This window comes from Astatotilapia calliptera, chromosome 15 (genome assembly GCF_900246225.1).
Source record: "Astatotilapia calliptera chromosome 15, fAstCal1.2, whole genome shotgun sequence".
Lineage (NCBI taxonomy): Eukaryota > Metazoa > Chordata > Actinopteri > Cichliformes > Cichlidae > Astatotilapia > Astatotilapia calliptera.
In genome coordinates, this window is record NC_039316.1 from 24762610 (window position 1) to 24780684 (window position 18075).

An 18075-nucleotide genomic window follows, 5' to 3' on the forward strand; every position below is an offset into this window, starting at 1 on the left:
AACAGTTCCAGACAGTAGATGCCCCTCGTGTGGCCATCTTCACCACTTGGAAAAATATTCCCACTCACCTCATGCATCAAGCATGCCGCAATGAATTTTTAAAGTGATCAACAATAACGGTGGAGCTACTCATTACTCTTTTTTTGGAGGTGTGTTCCTAAATTTTTTATCAGCTGTAAAACAGCCTGTTTCAGTTTAAGCTTTGTTTTCAGTAAATTGCATGCTCATTAAATGTTTTGTCTCACTCCCATTTCTTCTTGCTGCATGTTGAAGCTGTACTTGGAACTTGTTAAGATCCAACCATGCAAAATATGATTTTTTTTGCCATTTTTCAAGTGGTCTTAGACTTTTGATCAGGAGTGTGTTTACTGTAGATGATTCCATATTTAAAGTCTTTTTTTTGTTTTTCTGTCCAGTCATGTTACTTTTGCTGCCCCGTTGAGACGTGTCGCTGCCTTTTTATGATGAATAGTTACAAATCTTTACATTCTGTTTTTATGGATATTTTTCACAGCGTCCCAGCTTTTTAGAATCTGGTGATTTCAGCTCGGATTATCATCAGATAATGAAGACTTTAAAGAGACTAATGTGTACTGTATAATCTCAAACTATGCATTTTACTTTAAATGGCTTTTTAATCACACCCCCAGTTCACCACCTGCATGTTTATTTATAGAGACATCATGATTTCATCTTTTAAAATAAATTTTAAAACAACTTTTTTCTCTTTTTTAAAGTCTCAACTTCAACAAAAAAAAACCAAAACTTACCCAGCGTGTGTGTTTCATGTTTAGAAATGACTGAAAGATTTGTTGAAGTGAAGTGTTTTGAGTTTTGTTCAAAAAAGAATGACTTCATATAGGAAAAAATTATATCACATATGCAGGACACCTTAAACTAGTTTTTTAATTAAGCAGCAAGGCAGAACAAAATCAGGGCTGCATCACGACACGAGGACTAAACCCCAAATCAACCAGACCCAGAACTGATCCGGAATTAAAACAGGACACAACAGTTCAAAATCAGGACTACTGAGGACTTAACCAAGACAGAACCAGAATCAGAACTAGATGATAGTAGCACTAAAAATCATCATAGACCTGCACTACACTTATTTTTTAATTCTACCAAAGTACAATATTTAGATTGAGAAAAGTTTATATAATTATTTAGCCTTGTTGTGCAAACAAGCCTGCATAACTTAATAAATGTAGAATTTGAAAAGTAACAAATGGTATTTAAAAAGTTACACTAGGTACGAGATACATGTTCTGATGAGTTTTGGCAAACAACCGTTTGACTAACGTGTGTCTCGCCTGCTCTCTCTCCCTCTCTGTTCCTCTCTCTCCCTCTTTATGCTGACAATCAAGCCAAACATCAACATCATCAAACATACAGTGGAAACCAGATATTTACACACTCTTCAGATAAAAACACAAACACTTTTTTAATTGTAACATCAAATCAGACTAAATGTTTATTTTTTTAGATTGATAAATATAAAAAACATATTTGTTAACTTTAAGAGCAAAGAGAGAAACTATCTGTATTTCTTAATTGCAAATGGCACCAAATTGTATTCAAAACTGAGCCACACTTATGGAGCTCCACAGTTCTGTTCCTGGTGTTTTGGTTGACATCTCTTGATTTTCCCATGTCACAGAAACAGGCTCTGTGTTTTGCCTTATGCATCCACAGCTGTGCCACCAATTTACTCACATGGACTCTACGAACCTATCAGAAGCTTCTTCAGCTCAGAATGGAATCGTCTGCAGTTTTCTTATTAATTAACAATAAACTTAGTGTATATGCACTCCTACATTTGATGAAAGTGATAAAAAATAGACAGCTCTGTCTCTCTTTATTCCGACATTTAACTAATTCAAAAGATCTTTCAATATTTATTTATCCAAAACAAGTTTACTCTAAATTGGTGTTTACCAAAAAAAAAGGTTTTTATGTTTTTCCCTAAAGTGTATGTAAATATCTGGTTTCAACTGTGAATATACTGCTGTGTATTGAAGTTCCTCTTGTTTTGCATAGAAATATACTGAACAACATACAAAGCATAATATATAAAATAACATCTACTTGAGTTTTTTTCTTTGAAAGAAGCCCCTTATGTCCATTGTTGTGTTCATCAGTAAATAACTGAAACCGATCAGTGTTTGTTTAGCCCAGTAAGCTACCCCCCCGCTCCGCCGATGGCGTTCATCAGTGGAATCTGAGAAATGGACAAGGCTGCGTCTACCGCCTGCTCAGAGGGACACGCCCTTACTAAAGTCAGTGCTTCAAACCTCACAGCTCAGATTTGATTCTATAGCTCGGGCACAGGGTCAAAAGTCAGGACTGATCGCTGAATGGCTGTGTGTAAACATGCAGGAGACCACAGCAACACTCACAGGCAGGCTAAACACCTGAAACTCAGGTAAAGTTGAGAGGTTTGTTAAAATAATGAGTATAAAAGCCATAATCGCAAATTATCTTAAGGGCTTTATGTGAAGCTGCAGTTTTATGTGAAAATGTTGTTATCGTTCCACCATCAGACTGAAGGTGTCCTGCCCATCCCCAACCAGCACCTGTGGAATGTACCTGAGTACACAGACTTACAGACTGATGCCACAGCACATTCACAGCCTGTTCTGGGAGCTGTAAGCCAGTCACTGTGTGTGACTCTCCCCAACCGGCCACCACTCCCCGAGCCTGGTACTGTGGGAGGTTTCTTCCTGTTCAAAGGGAGTTTTTCCTTCCCACTGTCGCCAAAGTGCTTGTTCATAGTGGGACATTGTTGGGTTTTTCTCATATGTATGGGTCTACCTTACAATATAAGTTGACTGTTGTTGTGATTTGGCGCTGCTAAATAAAAATTGAATTGAACTGAATTGGTCAGAGCGAGTCAGGGCGCTGCTCCTGACTCGCCCGTCGTGTTATCCTGAATCTCACTGCATTCATGTTAAAGTTCATTTTCCGTGTCCTCCTATGTGTTACACTGAAACACACAAAAGTGATACAAAGTGACATAAATCGACGTCTGGATGACACGAAATGACAAATTTCATGTGAAGGATTCTGGTTTGTGTTTCCTGCTCTTATTTTGAAGTGCACAGGCACAGAGGAGTCCAGTGTTTACCCTTCTTTCAGCTCTGCTTTGGTCTCCCCCACCTGCTCTCTGCAGGACTACATGCTGCAGCAGACGATGCTGAGGGTCAAAGATCCGGCTCGCTCACTGGACTTCTACACTCGAATCCTGGGAATGATGTAATTCCTCATTCTGATCCCAAACTTCTCCCGTGCTGCTCTGCCTTCACCTTCTACTCCCTGGGTTACGAGGACAAGGCGGACACCCCGGCAGATGTCAAGGAGAGGACAGTGTGGACATTTTCCCGCAGAGCCACCCTGGAGCTCACGCAGTACGTATGGAAACAACCAGTTCAACAGTTAAACTCGATATGAGTATTATTTATAATAAATAATATTCCTCCACCTGTCAGTAACTGGGGCACGGAGTCTGATGCAGATCTGTCGTACCACAACGGGAACAATGAGCCGTGAGGATTTGGTGAGAACTTGTTTGTTCAACGTTCAGACCGTTTCGTTTGCTTCTCAATGCTTGACTTGTTGTGGTTGTCACTGCTGTCCCGCTTCCACGCAGGTCACATCGGCATTGCTGTTCCTGATGTTTACGCTGCCTGCAAGTTATTTGAAGAGCAAGGAGTGAGGTTTGTCAAGAAACCAGAGACAGGTGAGTTTTTCAGTCAGCGGTCCAGCCTCAAAACACCACCATAGTGAAGCCAAACTCCACTGTTCATCAATCAGCCCCTACCTGTCCTGCAGGTGGCCTTTCATCAACTGATTTTTTTAAAACTGAAAAAGCTTTTGAGCCTCTGTGACTGGTGATTAGATTAAACATTGTGAAGTTTGAAAAAGTAAAAAAATCTTCCTCAGTCTTGAAGAACCTCGTCTGCGCTCTGCTGCTGACACATCTGTACCAGCAGGGGGCGCACAGACACAGCTGGTCAGGTCGCCTGTTTGAGTTGAGGCCTGTACTTTGCAAGGAGTGGATGGAAGTCAGCTTCTATCCTTGAACTTCACTGATGACAGTCTGTTTCTGCTGTCGCAGGTAGAAGGAAGGGTCTGGCCTTTGTTCAGGATCGAGATCTTAAGTCCAAACAACACGTTCTCCCTCATGTCGTCTTAGAGTCGCATCACTGAAACAGAGGAGGACTGTACGTTATGAACGTTATGTCATGTTAACAGTAAAGGATATAATAAAGTAATGTGGCACATTTACGCTTTAAATGGATAAAAGCACAGATGGTCAAACCTGCTCACAGTTTGTGCTGTTTTTTTCATTATTCCAGATGTGCAGCACTTCGCTGAACAGCTGTTTTTAAATGTGCCATAGAAATAAACTCACTTGACTTTGAGTGTTTCTATGTCATGCTGCTTTCTACTTGAATTCCACTATATGTTGGGTGTAACTGTCATACTTTTTACTTCATGACATTTATTTGAAATGGTATGTAGTAAGAGTGATATACATATATTAAGCTGTGTTTTTTCATGTCAGACATCTGTATGAGTGCACAGAGCTGCACGCACATAGACATCCTGCTTACTGTATTTATTTCTGATCAAATTACTTGTTTTTGCACAAATTCAGTTTTCAGAATTATGTTTGCAGCACACACTGTCTGTATATAAAAGATGGAAGATTTCCTGCTCTGAAAAATAAGGCTGAAGCACCTTAAACCTGTGTTCTTTGTCTTGGCCAGCAGAGGGCGACTCCTGCGTCAGCAAACAGGTCTCAGCTCTGATCTGAGGGAGGGTTTAAAGATGGTAGACGGAGACCATGTTCAGCTTGAGACTTCCGAAACTGTCACTGTGTATTTTATACAGTTATCAGTACTTTTACTTGTAATGGAGTATTTTTATTGTGAGGTATTTGCACTTTTAACTGAAGTCAAACAGCCGAGCAGTAAATGGAATCTGATGAATTTAAGAGATGAAAATGTGTCATCAGTTTGTAAGTACTCACTACAGTGCCCAGCTCACGTCCTCCTCGCTGTAATCCGTCCTCTCCCTCTGTGAGGATATAAAGCATGAATCATGTCACCTAATTTACTGCCGCTTGATTCAAAGCCGCGTCGCATCGTGAGAACCATGTCGGCTGACCGGAGCAGATTTACGGCCCGCAGCGTCGTTCCCAGGGCTGTCGGCCTTTAATCCTCCACTGAGCTGGAAGTGACACTGTTTTGTGCTCTGGGAGGATTTACCGGCTGTAACGGCGATTGAGCCACAAGACGAAGGCAAAGACAAGTGTGTGTGTGTGTGTGTGCGTGCATGTGTGTACAGTGTGGTTGGTCACACATGCCATCATACTGAGGTAAAAACGTTTGCCTTGTGGTGGACGACCTGCTGTTTTGTCCAGCCCTGAGGAAGATCACGTGACCTGACTGAATAGGTGAAGTCAGCTCACCTGGTCTCACACATGTAAAAGCCCCTCCCCCCTCACTGTAGTGTTGTCTCTGCAAGATAGTCTGTCTCATTTTTGTGCGTCTTTGTATTCATGTCACTTTGTCTCAGGATTGTTTTGTTACGGTCCTTTCCTCGTGTCTTTCTGGTTTCTCTGAACTTTTTCATCTCATGTTGTGAAAGGAGTAATTTTCTCTTTGTTTTTGGTTACCATCATTTTGTGACTCCTGGTAGAAGTGTTGTTTTTGTCGTTGCATTTTTCTTTGCCCTTTATGGCCAATTTTTTTGATTTGTTTCTGGAATTTTTAAAGCGTCTTTTTGTATTGTTTTTGCTACTTTCTGGTCATTTTATAGTCATTGTGTCTTTTTGTGGTCATTTTCTTTTGTCTTTGTGCCTTTTTCTGTCAAATAACTAAGGATATTATTTCTCTCATGGTAGCTTACGTGTTTGTCATTGTGTCTATTTAAGGACATTTTTCTGTTACTTTTTTACATTTTGTGATCGTTTTTAATTTTGTCTGGTTTTTTTTATTGTCAGTAAGTCTCTTTATGGTTCAGTGAAACACAATGATGAAACATGCATGTAATTGCCACCTCATTACTGTGGTAATTATGACGTTATGAGGTGGCATTTACATTGTGAGAGATCTCATGCCTTACCTGAGATCTCTCTCTGAACACTAACCCTCAGTAACTGCTGAGAGTTGTTTCTTATTTTTTTGTTAAAAAATAGTCATAAACTCTTTACTGCAAACACATTTCTGAATATTCTGTCCACCATATTAACACACATGATGGTGGAAAAATATCGGAGACGCTTGTCAGTACACAAAAAAACACCTTTTATGAAGCAGAAAAATCATTTTACAGACTTCAACGCTGCCTGACACGTCAGAGTCAAAAACAGCGGCAGAGCTGCTGTTTCGGGTTGCAGTAGAGCAACAGGTAAAGAGCCTGGTTCACAATTTAATTATAGATATAAAAAAAATAAATAAGTAAAATAAGAAAAAGACGTCACGACTCGAGCTTTCACTACAGCAGCAATCTGTTTAGTCGTCTTTATTTGTACAAGGCACACAAGGTAGCAGAGACATTTGGCTCAAAGTTCAGTGACAGTTCACCTTTAACCTTTAAAGAAGATTTCATATAATCAAATAGCAATATTATTTATTTAATATTGAGCTTTCTGAAGTCTGCTGGGGAACACTTTTCTGTCACTTCATAGATTCTCCATCAAAACGATCAAATACGACAGAAGTCTGTTTGTGTTAGTCAGGTTAAACGTGAACGTGAGTTTGTGTCAGGTTTGCTTTAAAAGACGCTGGTGTGCTGGAGTCTGTGGTTAATCACCTGTAGATGGAGCTTCATACCTGTGTGGACAGATTTCTTTAACACCATCAAACTGCAGCTGAGAGAGTCAAAGAGTCAAACTCAAGCGTCCCGGCTGGGTGCACAGTAAGCTGGTGGTGCGGCTTGGTTATGTGTCCCTCACGCTGACAGCCGTTTTTCAGCGTACAGGGTTTCTGCTGTGAAGGGCTGTATTTTAAATACAGGAAGCAGAAGTAGAAACACCAACCACAGCCTGCTGGCTGTTAAACCTGACACATGAGACCAGTGCCTACCCCGGCCCTGCTGCCCCCTGATGTGGACCGCACAGCAGGTGCATCAAAGTGAAAAAACACCTGGTGTGTGGCGGTGCAATGGGATGTGATAAGCAGCATTACCTGGCGTCTTGTCGGTAGCTTCTCAGTTTTAAAAACTGGAACAATAAGCTAGTTTTTAACAAACAGGAGGAAACTGGGCATCTGTTGGGACCTATTTTCAGTGGCAGACTCATTCACATCTCACCTTTTAGTGAGCATTTGGGCAAGTAGCATTGTATATGTGGGGTTGAGGTAAATTAGTAATAAACAATATTTAACCTGACTTATCTCGGTTAAACAACAAAGTTTTTGTGAGTTTGAAGCAGCTGAAACATGAAAACTATGCTCAGAGGAGACAAACCACACGTTCCTGTTCTGAATCGAGCCAGTGTGTGAAAGCAGCAGGTGGAAGTCAGTCACAAACATCCCCAAGAAGTTAATAACGAGATGCTAACACCAGCCGTGGAGCTCAAACATTTCCAGGCTGTTAAACTGTCAGCAGAGGTTAGTGAGCAGCACACAGTCAGAAAGCTCCGACCTCGGTTCCCCACGGCCTGTAGGGTTTACCGCTGCTGCTGTGTGGAGTCTGCGAGGAAGAGGAGACGGGGGGACTGGCAGCAGAGGAGGTGAAGGAGGAGTGAGGGAGGATGGGAATGCCTCCGTGGAGGGCGATGGGAAACGACGCTGAGAGGGAAAGCAGAGAGGCGGAGAGAGGGGTGGGGGTGCAGGGGAGCAAGAGGGATGAGGAAGAGGAGGAAGAAGGCGAGGAGGAGGTGGAGTCTGCATGGGAAGAAAAGGAGGAGGAGACAACACCGCGCTGGGAGCCTCCGCCCCCTCCAACGTCTGGAGAAACCAGCCCGCTAAGTCTGTAGGGCAAAGGACGAAAGGCGGCCAAAGCAGCCGCCCAATGGTGCGGGTGGTGGAACGGGTGAGGCAGGGGGTGGGGCTGCTGGGGGTGGTGTGACGAATGGGAGGCAGTTGTAAGGGCGGCGGCGTCACGCTGGGAGGCACAGGAGGCAAGGTGGGAGAGAAGACGGGAGCGCAGTGGGTCGCCGGAGTCGAGCCCCTCCACAGCGCTCAGGTAGCGGGAAACCTCAGTCACGCACTCCCTGAAGCCCAGAGACAGGAAGTCCAGGGCGAGAGCGTGGGCGTCGAAATAACCTGCAGGCAGAAAAGGGTGGGGTTAACATCATGGAGGGAGGCGGGGCTTAAAATCAGATTCTAAATCAAATTGAAAAATTATGAGGGCAGCCAGTCATTACAAACTCCACCAGAAACACAAACGTCGCCAGAAACACTAAACAGGTTTCCCTCAGTCACTTTGGGGTGACGGGGTGTTGGTTTAAGCTCAGCTGTGGGAGGACAGGTGAGCACAGGTGAAGCTGAAGGTTCAGGGTTCAGTGTCTGATCAGTCTCCTATTTATGCACCATGCTGGGATCTATGCAATGTAGCAGTAGTGCACCTGTAAACTGGTTTGTTAATTGGCCAGTAAAATTAGAATAATAATTTTTTTTAAAAGAGTAGAAGACAACAAAGAAGAGTCGATCACCTGAGCAGGTGATGCAAACACTGTGCCTGTGTGTCATGTTGGGACACACAGAGCAGTGCTGACATCAGTTACACATTAAAATGTCTATGAAATAAAAGTCTGCTCATGTCTTCATTGAGCATGTATGTGACCGCACAGAATAACCCCCCCCCCCCCCCCCCCCCGCCCCCGCACAATCACAACCTCCAACCACAACAGACATATTTTGTTTTCAAAATCCCGTGCGGTTCATTTCATACCTCAAACATTTAGTAAACAATTAAACAAATAAAAGTAAACTGCAAGAAATTACAGGTAGCAATAAAATAAACTACTGACTCTTTTACGCCTCGTCCACACCTACACAGGTATTTTTGAAAACGCAGCCGTTTCTATGCGTTTGGCCCTTTCGTCCACACGTAAACAGCGTTTCGAATCACCGAAAACTGAGACTTTTTTTAAAACTCCTGTCAGGTTGGAGATTTTTGCGTTTAACTGTGGACCAGGAATACGGAGTTCGTCACGCAACGTCAAAGGTATGTGCCCGTTTTCACGTCACGCTGTGCGCCACGTTATTGTTTACATGAGACGAATTTCTACAATGGTGGATAGAGATAAAATACTGTTACTGTTACTCTTACTATCTGCAATTTTTACACGCTTACATATACACACGCAGTTACTGTCCCTCTATTTAGAGAGGCAGAGGCGTCATGGTGTAATTATTTTATGTGTAGTTGTTTTTTTTCCTGTGTAATAATATTAAACATCGCTATCAATACATTTTTTTAAAAATGCCTCTCTGTGCAAAAACATAAACAGCTGTGGGATACTGTTTGTCTGTGATTTGAACCGGGGGAACAAATCGTGGCAGGATCACCCTAATATTATTTGTATCCCACTGTAACTTTACTGTTTAAAGAGCTGACATCTCCAAAATGACAGGAGTAGTTAGTCATTATAAGAAGTGTTTGTGAACTAAAATTCCACAATGTGGGATACTGTTTGTCCCTCTTTGGGAACCTCTGGATCTGGGGTGTCAAACTCCAGGCCTCGAGGGCTGGTGTCCTGCAGGTTTTAGATCTCACCCTGGGTCAACACACCTGAATCAAATGATTAGTTCATTACCAGGCCTTTGGAGAACTTCAAGACATGTTGAGGAGGTAATTTAGCCATTTAAATCAGCTGGACGTGTCTAAAACCTGCAGGACACCAGCCCTCGAGGCCTGGAGTTCAACACCTGTGCTCTGGATTAACCAATAATCTGAGCTTTCGTGTTCTTCTCTGTCTCGGTCCTCTGTTTCCATTCTCTTTGGAGTCTAATGATGATGTTAAGGTTGTCAGTCCTGTTTTTCTGTCACTGTCTCTGTGTTCACTGCGGGTCTTCTTGTGTCTGTTTCAGTTTCCTTTGGTTATTTCTTGTTCATGTCTTGTGTTACCTTTGCTCCCGTGACTGCTTTTACTTTTGTCTTGTTGCACTGCTGCTGGATGTTCAGGCTAGTGTGTATAAATAGTCCTTCCCCTGTATTCCCTGCCATGCTCCCTCTTTTTGTTTGACTTTTCCGCCTCATTCTTTCTTATTTATTGATTTATTTGTAGACGTCTTTATGCCTGAGCTGTATTTTGTTTCTTTGTTTTTGCAGTAATTCAGGAAAATAAGTCTCATCTTCTATTTACCTTGGCTTTTCTTCAGGAGCGGACTGGAAGGTAACTGGCTGCAGGCACTTTCCAAAATCAGCGCTGCACACTTTTAAGCATGCAGTACAGCAGAGATGCCTAAATTTCTTTAAAAAAATGTTGACCATGGAGGCAGGCATGATCCCTTCAGATGTAACATAAAAAGTACTGTGCATAAGTTTTGCGTTTACTGTGGCTTGGTTCATTTATGTTTGTCTGAAGCTCTGAGGAGCATTAAAACAAAAGTGGCCTGAGTCTGAATCCCAGAAACCCGACACGTTCTTTTTGTGACGCATCTCATTACTGAAAAGGTCTGCAGTGGAGTGAAGATCGGAAGTGATGTAAGCCTGTGGAGTGACAATATTCAACACTTTCAAGTGACGCTCAGCTTCACTGTGCGTGACAAACGGCCGTCATTGCTTCCCAAACACTTCCAGAGAAACGTTTGCACTAAGATTTCAGTTTGTGAGAGCCAGACGTACTCTCAGCTCCGTCTCTGCTGCTGTAAACCCAAACAAATGCTGCACAGACCGCCTGTGAACGCAGCCAACACTGCCCGCCCCCCACCTCCACCAATCCGCTTTATGAAAGCAAACAGCGCTGCTCAGGGTCAAGTACTACTTTTATCCCTGCAGCGTTTTCCCATGGACTCACCACCGCCCTCTCTCTCTCTCTCTCAATAACACACACACACACACACACACACACACACACACACACACACACACACAGTCCTGTTTGTATCACTTCAGAGGACATCACACTGACGTACATTCAGTCACTTTCTGCCTACTACTTTTATGCGAGGTCAGCAGAACAAAATCCAAACCCTGATCAGTCATGGCCTAGCTACCAATCAGCTGTTGTTACCATAGCGTAGAAAATCATATTGTGGTAGTATGGAGTAATGTGGGTACCTTTTCCTCCTGTGGCCTGCAGCATCTTCAGGTGATCCACAGTCATCTGGAGGATTTCTGCCTTCTCCAGTTTAGCTGAACTCTGACAGAGAGGGACGACAGATAACAGTTCACACCGATTCCAGTAAAACATCCTCTTTTGAGGGTGACTCCAAACCAGGCCTGCGGGTTGATCCACTTTCACCAAGTACTGAAGTTTTACATGAAATAAAAACCATGTTTGCAGCACACTTGGAGTGAGTTTATTGCAGCTGTCCATGCACAAAAGCTTCTGATCAAAAGTCCGATTAAAATGTAACTGCTAAGCAAAGAAAACTCATGTAATGCATCATCTGTAAAATCTTCCACTTGGAGCGTAACATCCAAGTGATTAATGCTTAGTAATCTAAAAATACAAACTGCTGTAGATTATATCTGTGTTTTTGTAAAATCCATTCTGCTATTCCTGCGATAGTTTAATGCACTGAGCAACAATTTGTAAACAAGCCCACATGCACGCTGCGATAAATGTTTTCAAGACAACTACGCTGATTATTTCAGGTTTCTTCTCGCATGTACGTGAAACTCCTCACTGCCTACTTCACCTGTCTAGTGTTTAGTTTTAGACCTCATGATTTATTAATCCATCTGTCTGCTACTTCTAAGGTCAAATCTTGAAATTTCCCATATAAGAAAACATTTCTTTGCAGATGACACTCAAATGTATTTTGGAGTGGAGTGGAAGCGCTGCACAGACACGTGGCTGTGTCTCAATTCAGGGACTGCATCCTTTGGAGGCCGCATTTGAAGGCTGATTTCGTCAAAGCGACGTGACGAAGGATGTCCCTATTAGAAGGCTGCTCCAAATTAGGCTGACAAATGCGTCCTTCATTTCCCCGAATTTGAAAGATGGGTCGATGTATCCTTAGTGGCCCAACCTATCCCAGGATTCATAGTGTGGCCCAGCCATTTCCAGTTTCCAACAATGGCGGCAGCTACTTAGTTGTAATATTACTCTTATTACTCTTTTCAATAGTAGTATTTTCATAATGATATAAAATTCTTGTCAAATGCGGCAATGGTGGAGGAGCGCAGCTAAAGAGTTTGAAATATTGCTCTTTCTGGGTCACAATATAAAGTTTTAACATATTTTCAGGCGAGAAAGTAGGTGTGTAAACTTCAAATATCTGCTCGGTTTATCAAGACATCACATATCCAAAAGTGCTCTGTCGTTTTCGGAGAAGTCTGTTACCCGCCAACTTGATAGCTGACTGGGTGATGAAGGCTCACTAGAGCCCGGCAAGAACAGCAAACTCCTGGCACATCGTTTTCAGACCCCGCATGGTCTTTCACTACTCAGGTTAAACATGATATATAAGTCACTTAGATAACTTAAAAATGTTATTGTTTGGATTTTTTTTGGTTTTTATTTGGTTTATACAGCCCCTGAATTGAGACACACCCACTGAGCACGCAGCAGGTAAACAGGAGACTGTCAGTCGGTACCTGTTTCTCAAACGCTGTTGGGACAAGTCTCCGTAACTCCGACAGGCTGTTATTGATTCTGTCTCTGCGTCTCTTCTCGATAATCTTAAGAAAAAATATTAAAATCAGTTGAAATCATCACCGTTGGATACTCCTGTACACATCCGCTGACAGAAACAGTGACCTTACCCCTCTGCGTTTCTTCCTCGCCATCACTTGCGTCGTCGTGGTTGGAGAGCCACATCTTACCAAAGATTCTTTCATGTGTCTGTGGAAAATAAACGAACTGTGGAATTTGGTTTTCTCAGACCTTTTCAGGCATGCTCAGAAGAAGAAAAGAAGCCCATGATGCACACAAGAAATGTTTTATGAATAACTAAAAATAAAAAGTTAGATTTTATTAAAATAATGTCAGGAAATCATCAGTGACCCCCCCCCCCCCCCCCCCTCTCTCTCTCACACACACACACACACACACACACACACACACACACACACACACACACACACACACACATAAATTATCACCTCAGTCTCTCTGCATAATTTTCCTGGTGGTGCACAAAGATCCCTGCATTGTCTTTGTGCCCCACCAGGGGGACCCGCCCCAGAGTTTGAGCACCGCTGTGTCGACATAAACATGTGAACACCGGGACTGCAAAGTTTATTCCTCTGCTTATTTATGAGAGATGAAGGTTAGAGAGAGAAGAGTAAACGCTGCAAAAATCTGTGTGACAGATTTTTTATATTTATTTATATTTCATCATGTGTTTGTCTTCATTTCTTATCTCTAACCCATCATCCACTCACTCCTCTGCAGATCACCCCACTTAGTGTAGAATATTAATAACACTGCATGCTTGGATAAAATATAGTAGATTTTATTAGACTAAACTGCCCAATTTTATATTAACATATAATAAACGAGCACCGCATCTACTTCTTACAGAAGACATTTACTAGAGTGTAAGTCTGACGTATTTAACTTCACTGTTTCCATTTCATGCTTTGTTCGTTTCACCACCTTTAAGATATTAATACTGCGACAATTAAATTTAAATAACGACAAAGATTGTTCAGTTTTACAGAAATAGTCTTGTAACAATTTTGTAACACATTTAATAAAATGTATGCCGTGATTTCTTTATACAGTGGTCTTTGAACTGTTCCGGTGAAAAAGCAGCTCCTTTAAACTCTGCAAATTACTACACAAGATTTCGGAGAGACGAAGCTGGTTTTGATTTCCTTTCCTCTCATCTTCTTCTGACACCGAAGGTTTATCAGGCGATCCTTTGAATGGGGAGTAACCCTTAACTTGGGAACCGCTCAACTAAACTGATCGTATTAAAAGCAGATAAAAGCAGCTGATTACACGCTGATGGATTTCTATTAAATGCATGCATTTGACTGCACCAGTTCACTTTAAAGGTATTTATAAGGGTGTATTTAGAATCTGCAGTACCTTTATTTTTACTGAAGTATTTGAGCATTTCACCAACAGTGAACATAGAATAGAATAGAATAGAATAGAATAGAATAGAATAGAATAGAATAGAATAGAATAGAATAGCCCGTTATTTCCATTATACATGTACAACGAAATTGTGGGTGCTCCACTCCAGCTGTGCAGGAATAAAGTAAAATATAAATAGTAGAACATGTGGAATAAACCGAGCCCTTTAAATTCACTTTTAAATTCAGAAATACAAAACTGAACAAAACCAAAACAAACAAACCATGAAAAGTAATTTGGAGGGAAAATTAGCTGAAAGTAAAATTTTATTGTTTTGAACTTTTTCCAGCTTTGAGCGGATTTTAAGGTTCAGTGACGTCACTCGGTAAAAACGAGCGCAGTTTTCATCATGTTTATTCTCCTTTGCCTTTTCTTTCAGGAATAATTAAAAGCTTGTGCTCATCTCGGTTTTTAGGAGATCTGCTGAATTAGCAAACGTTTTTGTTTGACTCATTTTTGAAGCACAAAGTCCCTGTATTTACATGTCTTATTTATGTTCCTTTTTTGTCTCATTCACTGGAAAATCTGATTAGAAATGAAAGGTTTGCCAATAATCTTTTGTGACATTTTATGAACCGCTAAAATTCCTCACATTTATTTTTAGGGCGATTAATGTTTGTTTAGACACATCAGTAATAAAGAGCTCCGTGAGCGTCAACATTTAGGTTGAAACGATGTGAAATATAAAGACATAAGCTAAACGAACTGCGATGTTTTCATTTCTGTCATAAGAAAAAGAGAAACGTGTGTGAAATCTCACCCCGGATAAATGTTCTCGCTGCCCACATCGATGGTCTCCTCTACCTCGCTCTCCGCGGAGCTGCTGTCCTCGCACGGCCGCTTCATAGCGCGTTGTTGGCGCGGAAATGTGGCCGTCTGTCCCGGGAGGAGACGCGAAGGTTTCAAAGACTTCTTTTATTCCTGCGAATTTGCTGACCGGAGATCAGACCGGAGTGAATGAATGATCGAAACCCGGTGGGTCCTGATGATCTGGTGTTAATGTGCCCTAAGAGCGTGTGCGGTTAATCCACGGGGTCAGGTTCCTGAGACAAAAAACGTTTTCTCCAAATAAAAGTCACGTTAGTTTCACAGGGTTCCGGTTTCTCTCAGCGGTGCGTGTCCGGCCAGAAGTCCGGGACAGGTGGCCTGGATGTCGGCTGCAGACTGGACTGTTGACCGGTGAGTCCTTCTCCTCCTTCTCCTGCTTCTCCTCCTCCTCCTCTGCCGCTGGAGCTTTCCCACGAAGCCTGGGAATCACACACACACACACACACACACACACACACTGTGAGGTGCGTCTGGTTCGGAGGCAGTACGCACGTACACGAGCGTGCGCATGCGTGCATGTATGGGAACGAGGCCATCAGAAAACAACGATTATATCAGGCAGCAGGTCTGAGAGTGACTGCTGCACCGCAAACCTGAGGTCCTCTGAAGCTCTGAGGTCCTTTTATTTCCAGCAGCTCACCCCACTGATGCTTCATTCCATAGTATAAAATACTTTTAAAAAAGTTTATAAAGTACTTTTCTCGTCTTACTGACTGCTCAGAGCACTTTAGCAAGAGGCTGATAGAGCAAAAGGCTGAAATGGCATCATGAAGGTTTTGGGTACATTCAGCTTCAGCCCACTGGAGGCAGGAGGTCAGTGAAGGTGGTGACCAAGCGTCCTCAGGCACGTCTTAACAGTGAAAACCTGCAGCTTGAGCGTTGGTCTCTGTGGTGTGATGGAATTAGAGATACATCAAATATTTTGGTCCAAATATCTTTTTTTTCCCTCAAAACAATAATAACATTTTCTTTAACACTCCATTTAACTCTAACACTCCATCCTAGAAGGACATTGGAGAGATGGTCAGGAAGCTGAATGTGGTCAGTAGGAAAAACGACATGAACTTGGAAGCATTGGCCGGATTTGTGCAGGATGAAAGAGACTGATGCACAGACATCAGCGGTTACCATCGTGCAGTAAAGAGGGGTGAGTTGTATCTCAAGACACAGTAAGATGTTGGACCTCAGCTTGACATAAATGCTAGGAGAGATGAGCACGAAACACCCACAGTCAGCTGACGGACATGAAGCAGAGAGGGCCAAACGTCCTGACCGAGAGAAGTCACTCACCAAATCGTTACTTCAAGTTCTTGTCTGTGAGTCTGAACTGTGTTTTGTGTATGTGATGTTACTTTGCTTTTGCGCCCCAGGGCAGCTGTGGCTACAATGTAGCTTGCCATCGCCAGTGTGTGAATGTGTGTGTGAATGGGTGAATGACTGAATGTAGTGTGAAGCGCTTTGGGGTCCTTAGGGACTAGAAAAGCGCTATATAAATGCAGGCCATTTACCATTTATTGATTTTTACACCAGATTCAATCTTCACTTTAAAATGAGGCTCTGACCCACTGGACCTGCATCCACCAATCCTTTGCTGCCATGCCGGAAAGATGCTTTAGCCAGAAACATTACGTATGACATGTCAGAAAAAGGCTAGTGTGTGTGTGTGTGTGTCTGGTCTCTCTCACACGATGATTGGGTTTCAGTGAACACAGCCAGGAGCTGTGGGAATATCACACACACACACACACACACACACACACACACACACACACACACACACACACACACACACACACACACACACACACACAGAAGCATCTGTCTTTTCACACCTGCTAATCTGTTAGCGGTGCAACAAGGATTTAATGCAGGAATTATACTGTACCAACACACACACTGATACACACACTGATACACAGACTGGTCTCACTGCGAGGACTAACTAAAACCAAACTGGTCCTCACATTGATGCAGATACGAGCACACAGACTCACACAGGACCCCCCCCCCCCCTCTTCAAGTGGGCTTGTCAGCACCCTCTCATTGGCTGAGCTCCTCCTCTTTCTGTCCGGGTAATTACTGTAACAGTGAGTCTGTCTACACATCTACACAGCAAGGCCTTCATTAAAGCTCAAATCTGAAATGCAATGAAATCTCAGATTTTTCCTGCGGGATGGAAACCTCTGCTGCGGGTCAGTTAATGAAGACAGCAAGAACTCCAGGTGTTATCCAAGACATGAGTGATGAATCCTGACTCAGTTTAAAAATCAGTAATTACATTTTTGAATCTTAAAAGGTCTGCTTACTTTATGCGTGCCTGCACGAAGTCATGAAATGACAGTACTGCACTTCTAACAAATTACCAGTCGAGTAACAACTTTAATTTAGCTGGAGTCAAATAGTCCGTACACATTCCGAGAACATCAGAATTTTTATTTCATCACTTCAAAAATGAAGCAGTCAGCTGTCCTCAGGTTTCGCTCTCCTGGAAGGTCAAGTCTAAGGGACAAAAGACTTACAGGAGAGGAGGTGAACTAAACCCATCAACTTTCAAAATAAAATACTTTAGGATTGTGATGGTCCTTCATATATCCATCCTGCAGGTCTCTCTCATTGCACCGCTGATGAGGCCGCCCGGTGAAACCGTAGTTATGATTTTTGCTGTTGTTGTGCTTCATTTCTGTTGTTTTGAATTTGGTAAAGCTAAAGTTTGGAACAACTCTGACTCATTTTATGAGGCTCGTATTCGCCCTCTAACTTGGGAGTTGTGACTTAAAGTAATACGCATTACTCTGTACTTTTAAGAAAGAAAAAGAAAAAGTAATGCATTATTTCACTTGTTGCTGCATGTTTTCAAGAATGAGGCTGATGTGCAGAGCTGCAGTAAGCACAGAGGGATGATGAACTTCTCCAAGAAGACCTCTGTGAAGCTCTAAGAAGAGCTACACTCATTACATCACTTAAGCATTATTCATATGAAGTCCACAGTGTATCTACACAAACCCGTACCATAATAGGAAAATCTTTCT

The 18075-nt window shown here is 42.5% G+C and overlaps 1 protein-coding gene and 1 pseudogene across 1 annotated transcript; one reads left to right on the forward strand and one right to left on the reverse strand.

Annotated features, from left to right (window-relative positions):
* Positions 1-3148: 3148 nt before the first annotated feature.
* LOC113037454 (lactoylglutathione lyase-like) lies at positions 3149-4201 on the forward strand (annotated as a pseudogene).
* A 2301-nt stretch (positions 4202-6502) lies between these two features.
* hey2 (hes-related family bHLH transcription factor with YRPW motif 2) lies at positions 6503-15451 on the reverse strand. Its single transcript, XM_026142375.1, has 5 exons — positions 14979-15451; positions 12895-12973; positions 12727-12810; positions 11242-11323; positions 6503-8279 (listed from the first exon to the last, which is right to left on the reverse strand). Exons 1-5 carry the CDS (start codon positions 15062-15064, stop codon positions 7642-7644), a joined length of 969 nt encoding a protein of 322 aa, XP_025998160.1. The 5' UTR covers positions 15065-15451; the 3' UTR covers positions 6503-7641.
* Between the last annotated feature and the right edge of the window lie 2624 nt (positions 15452-18075).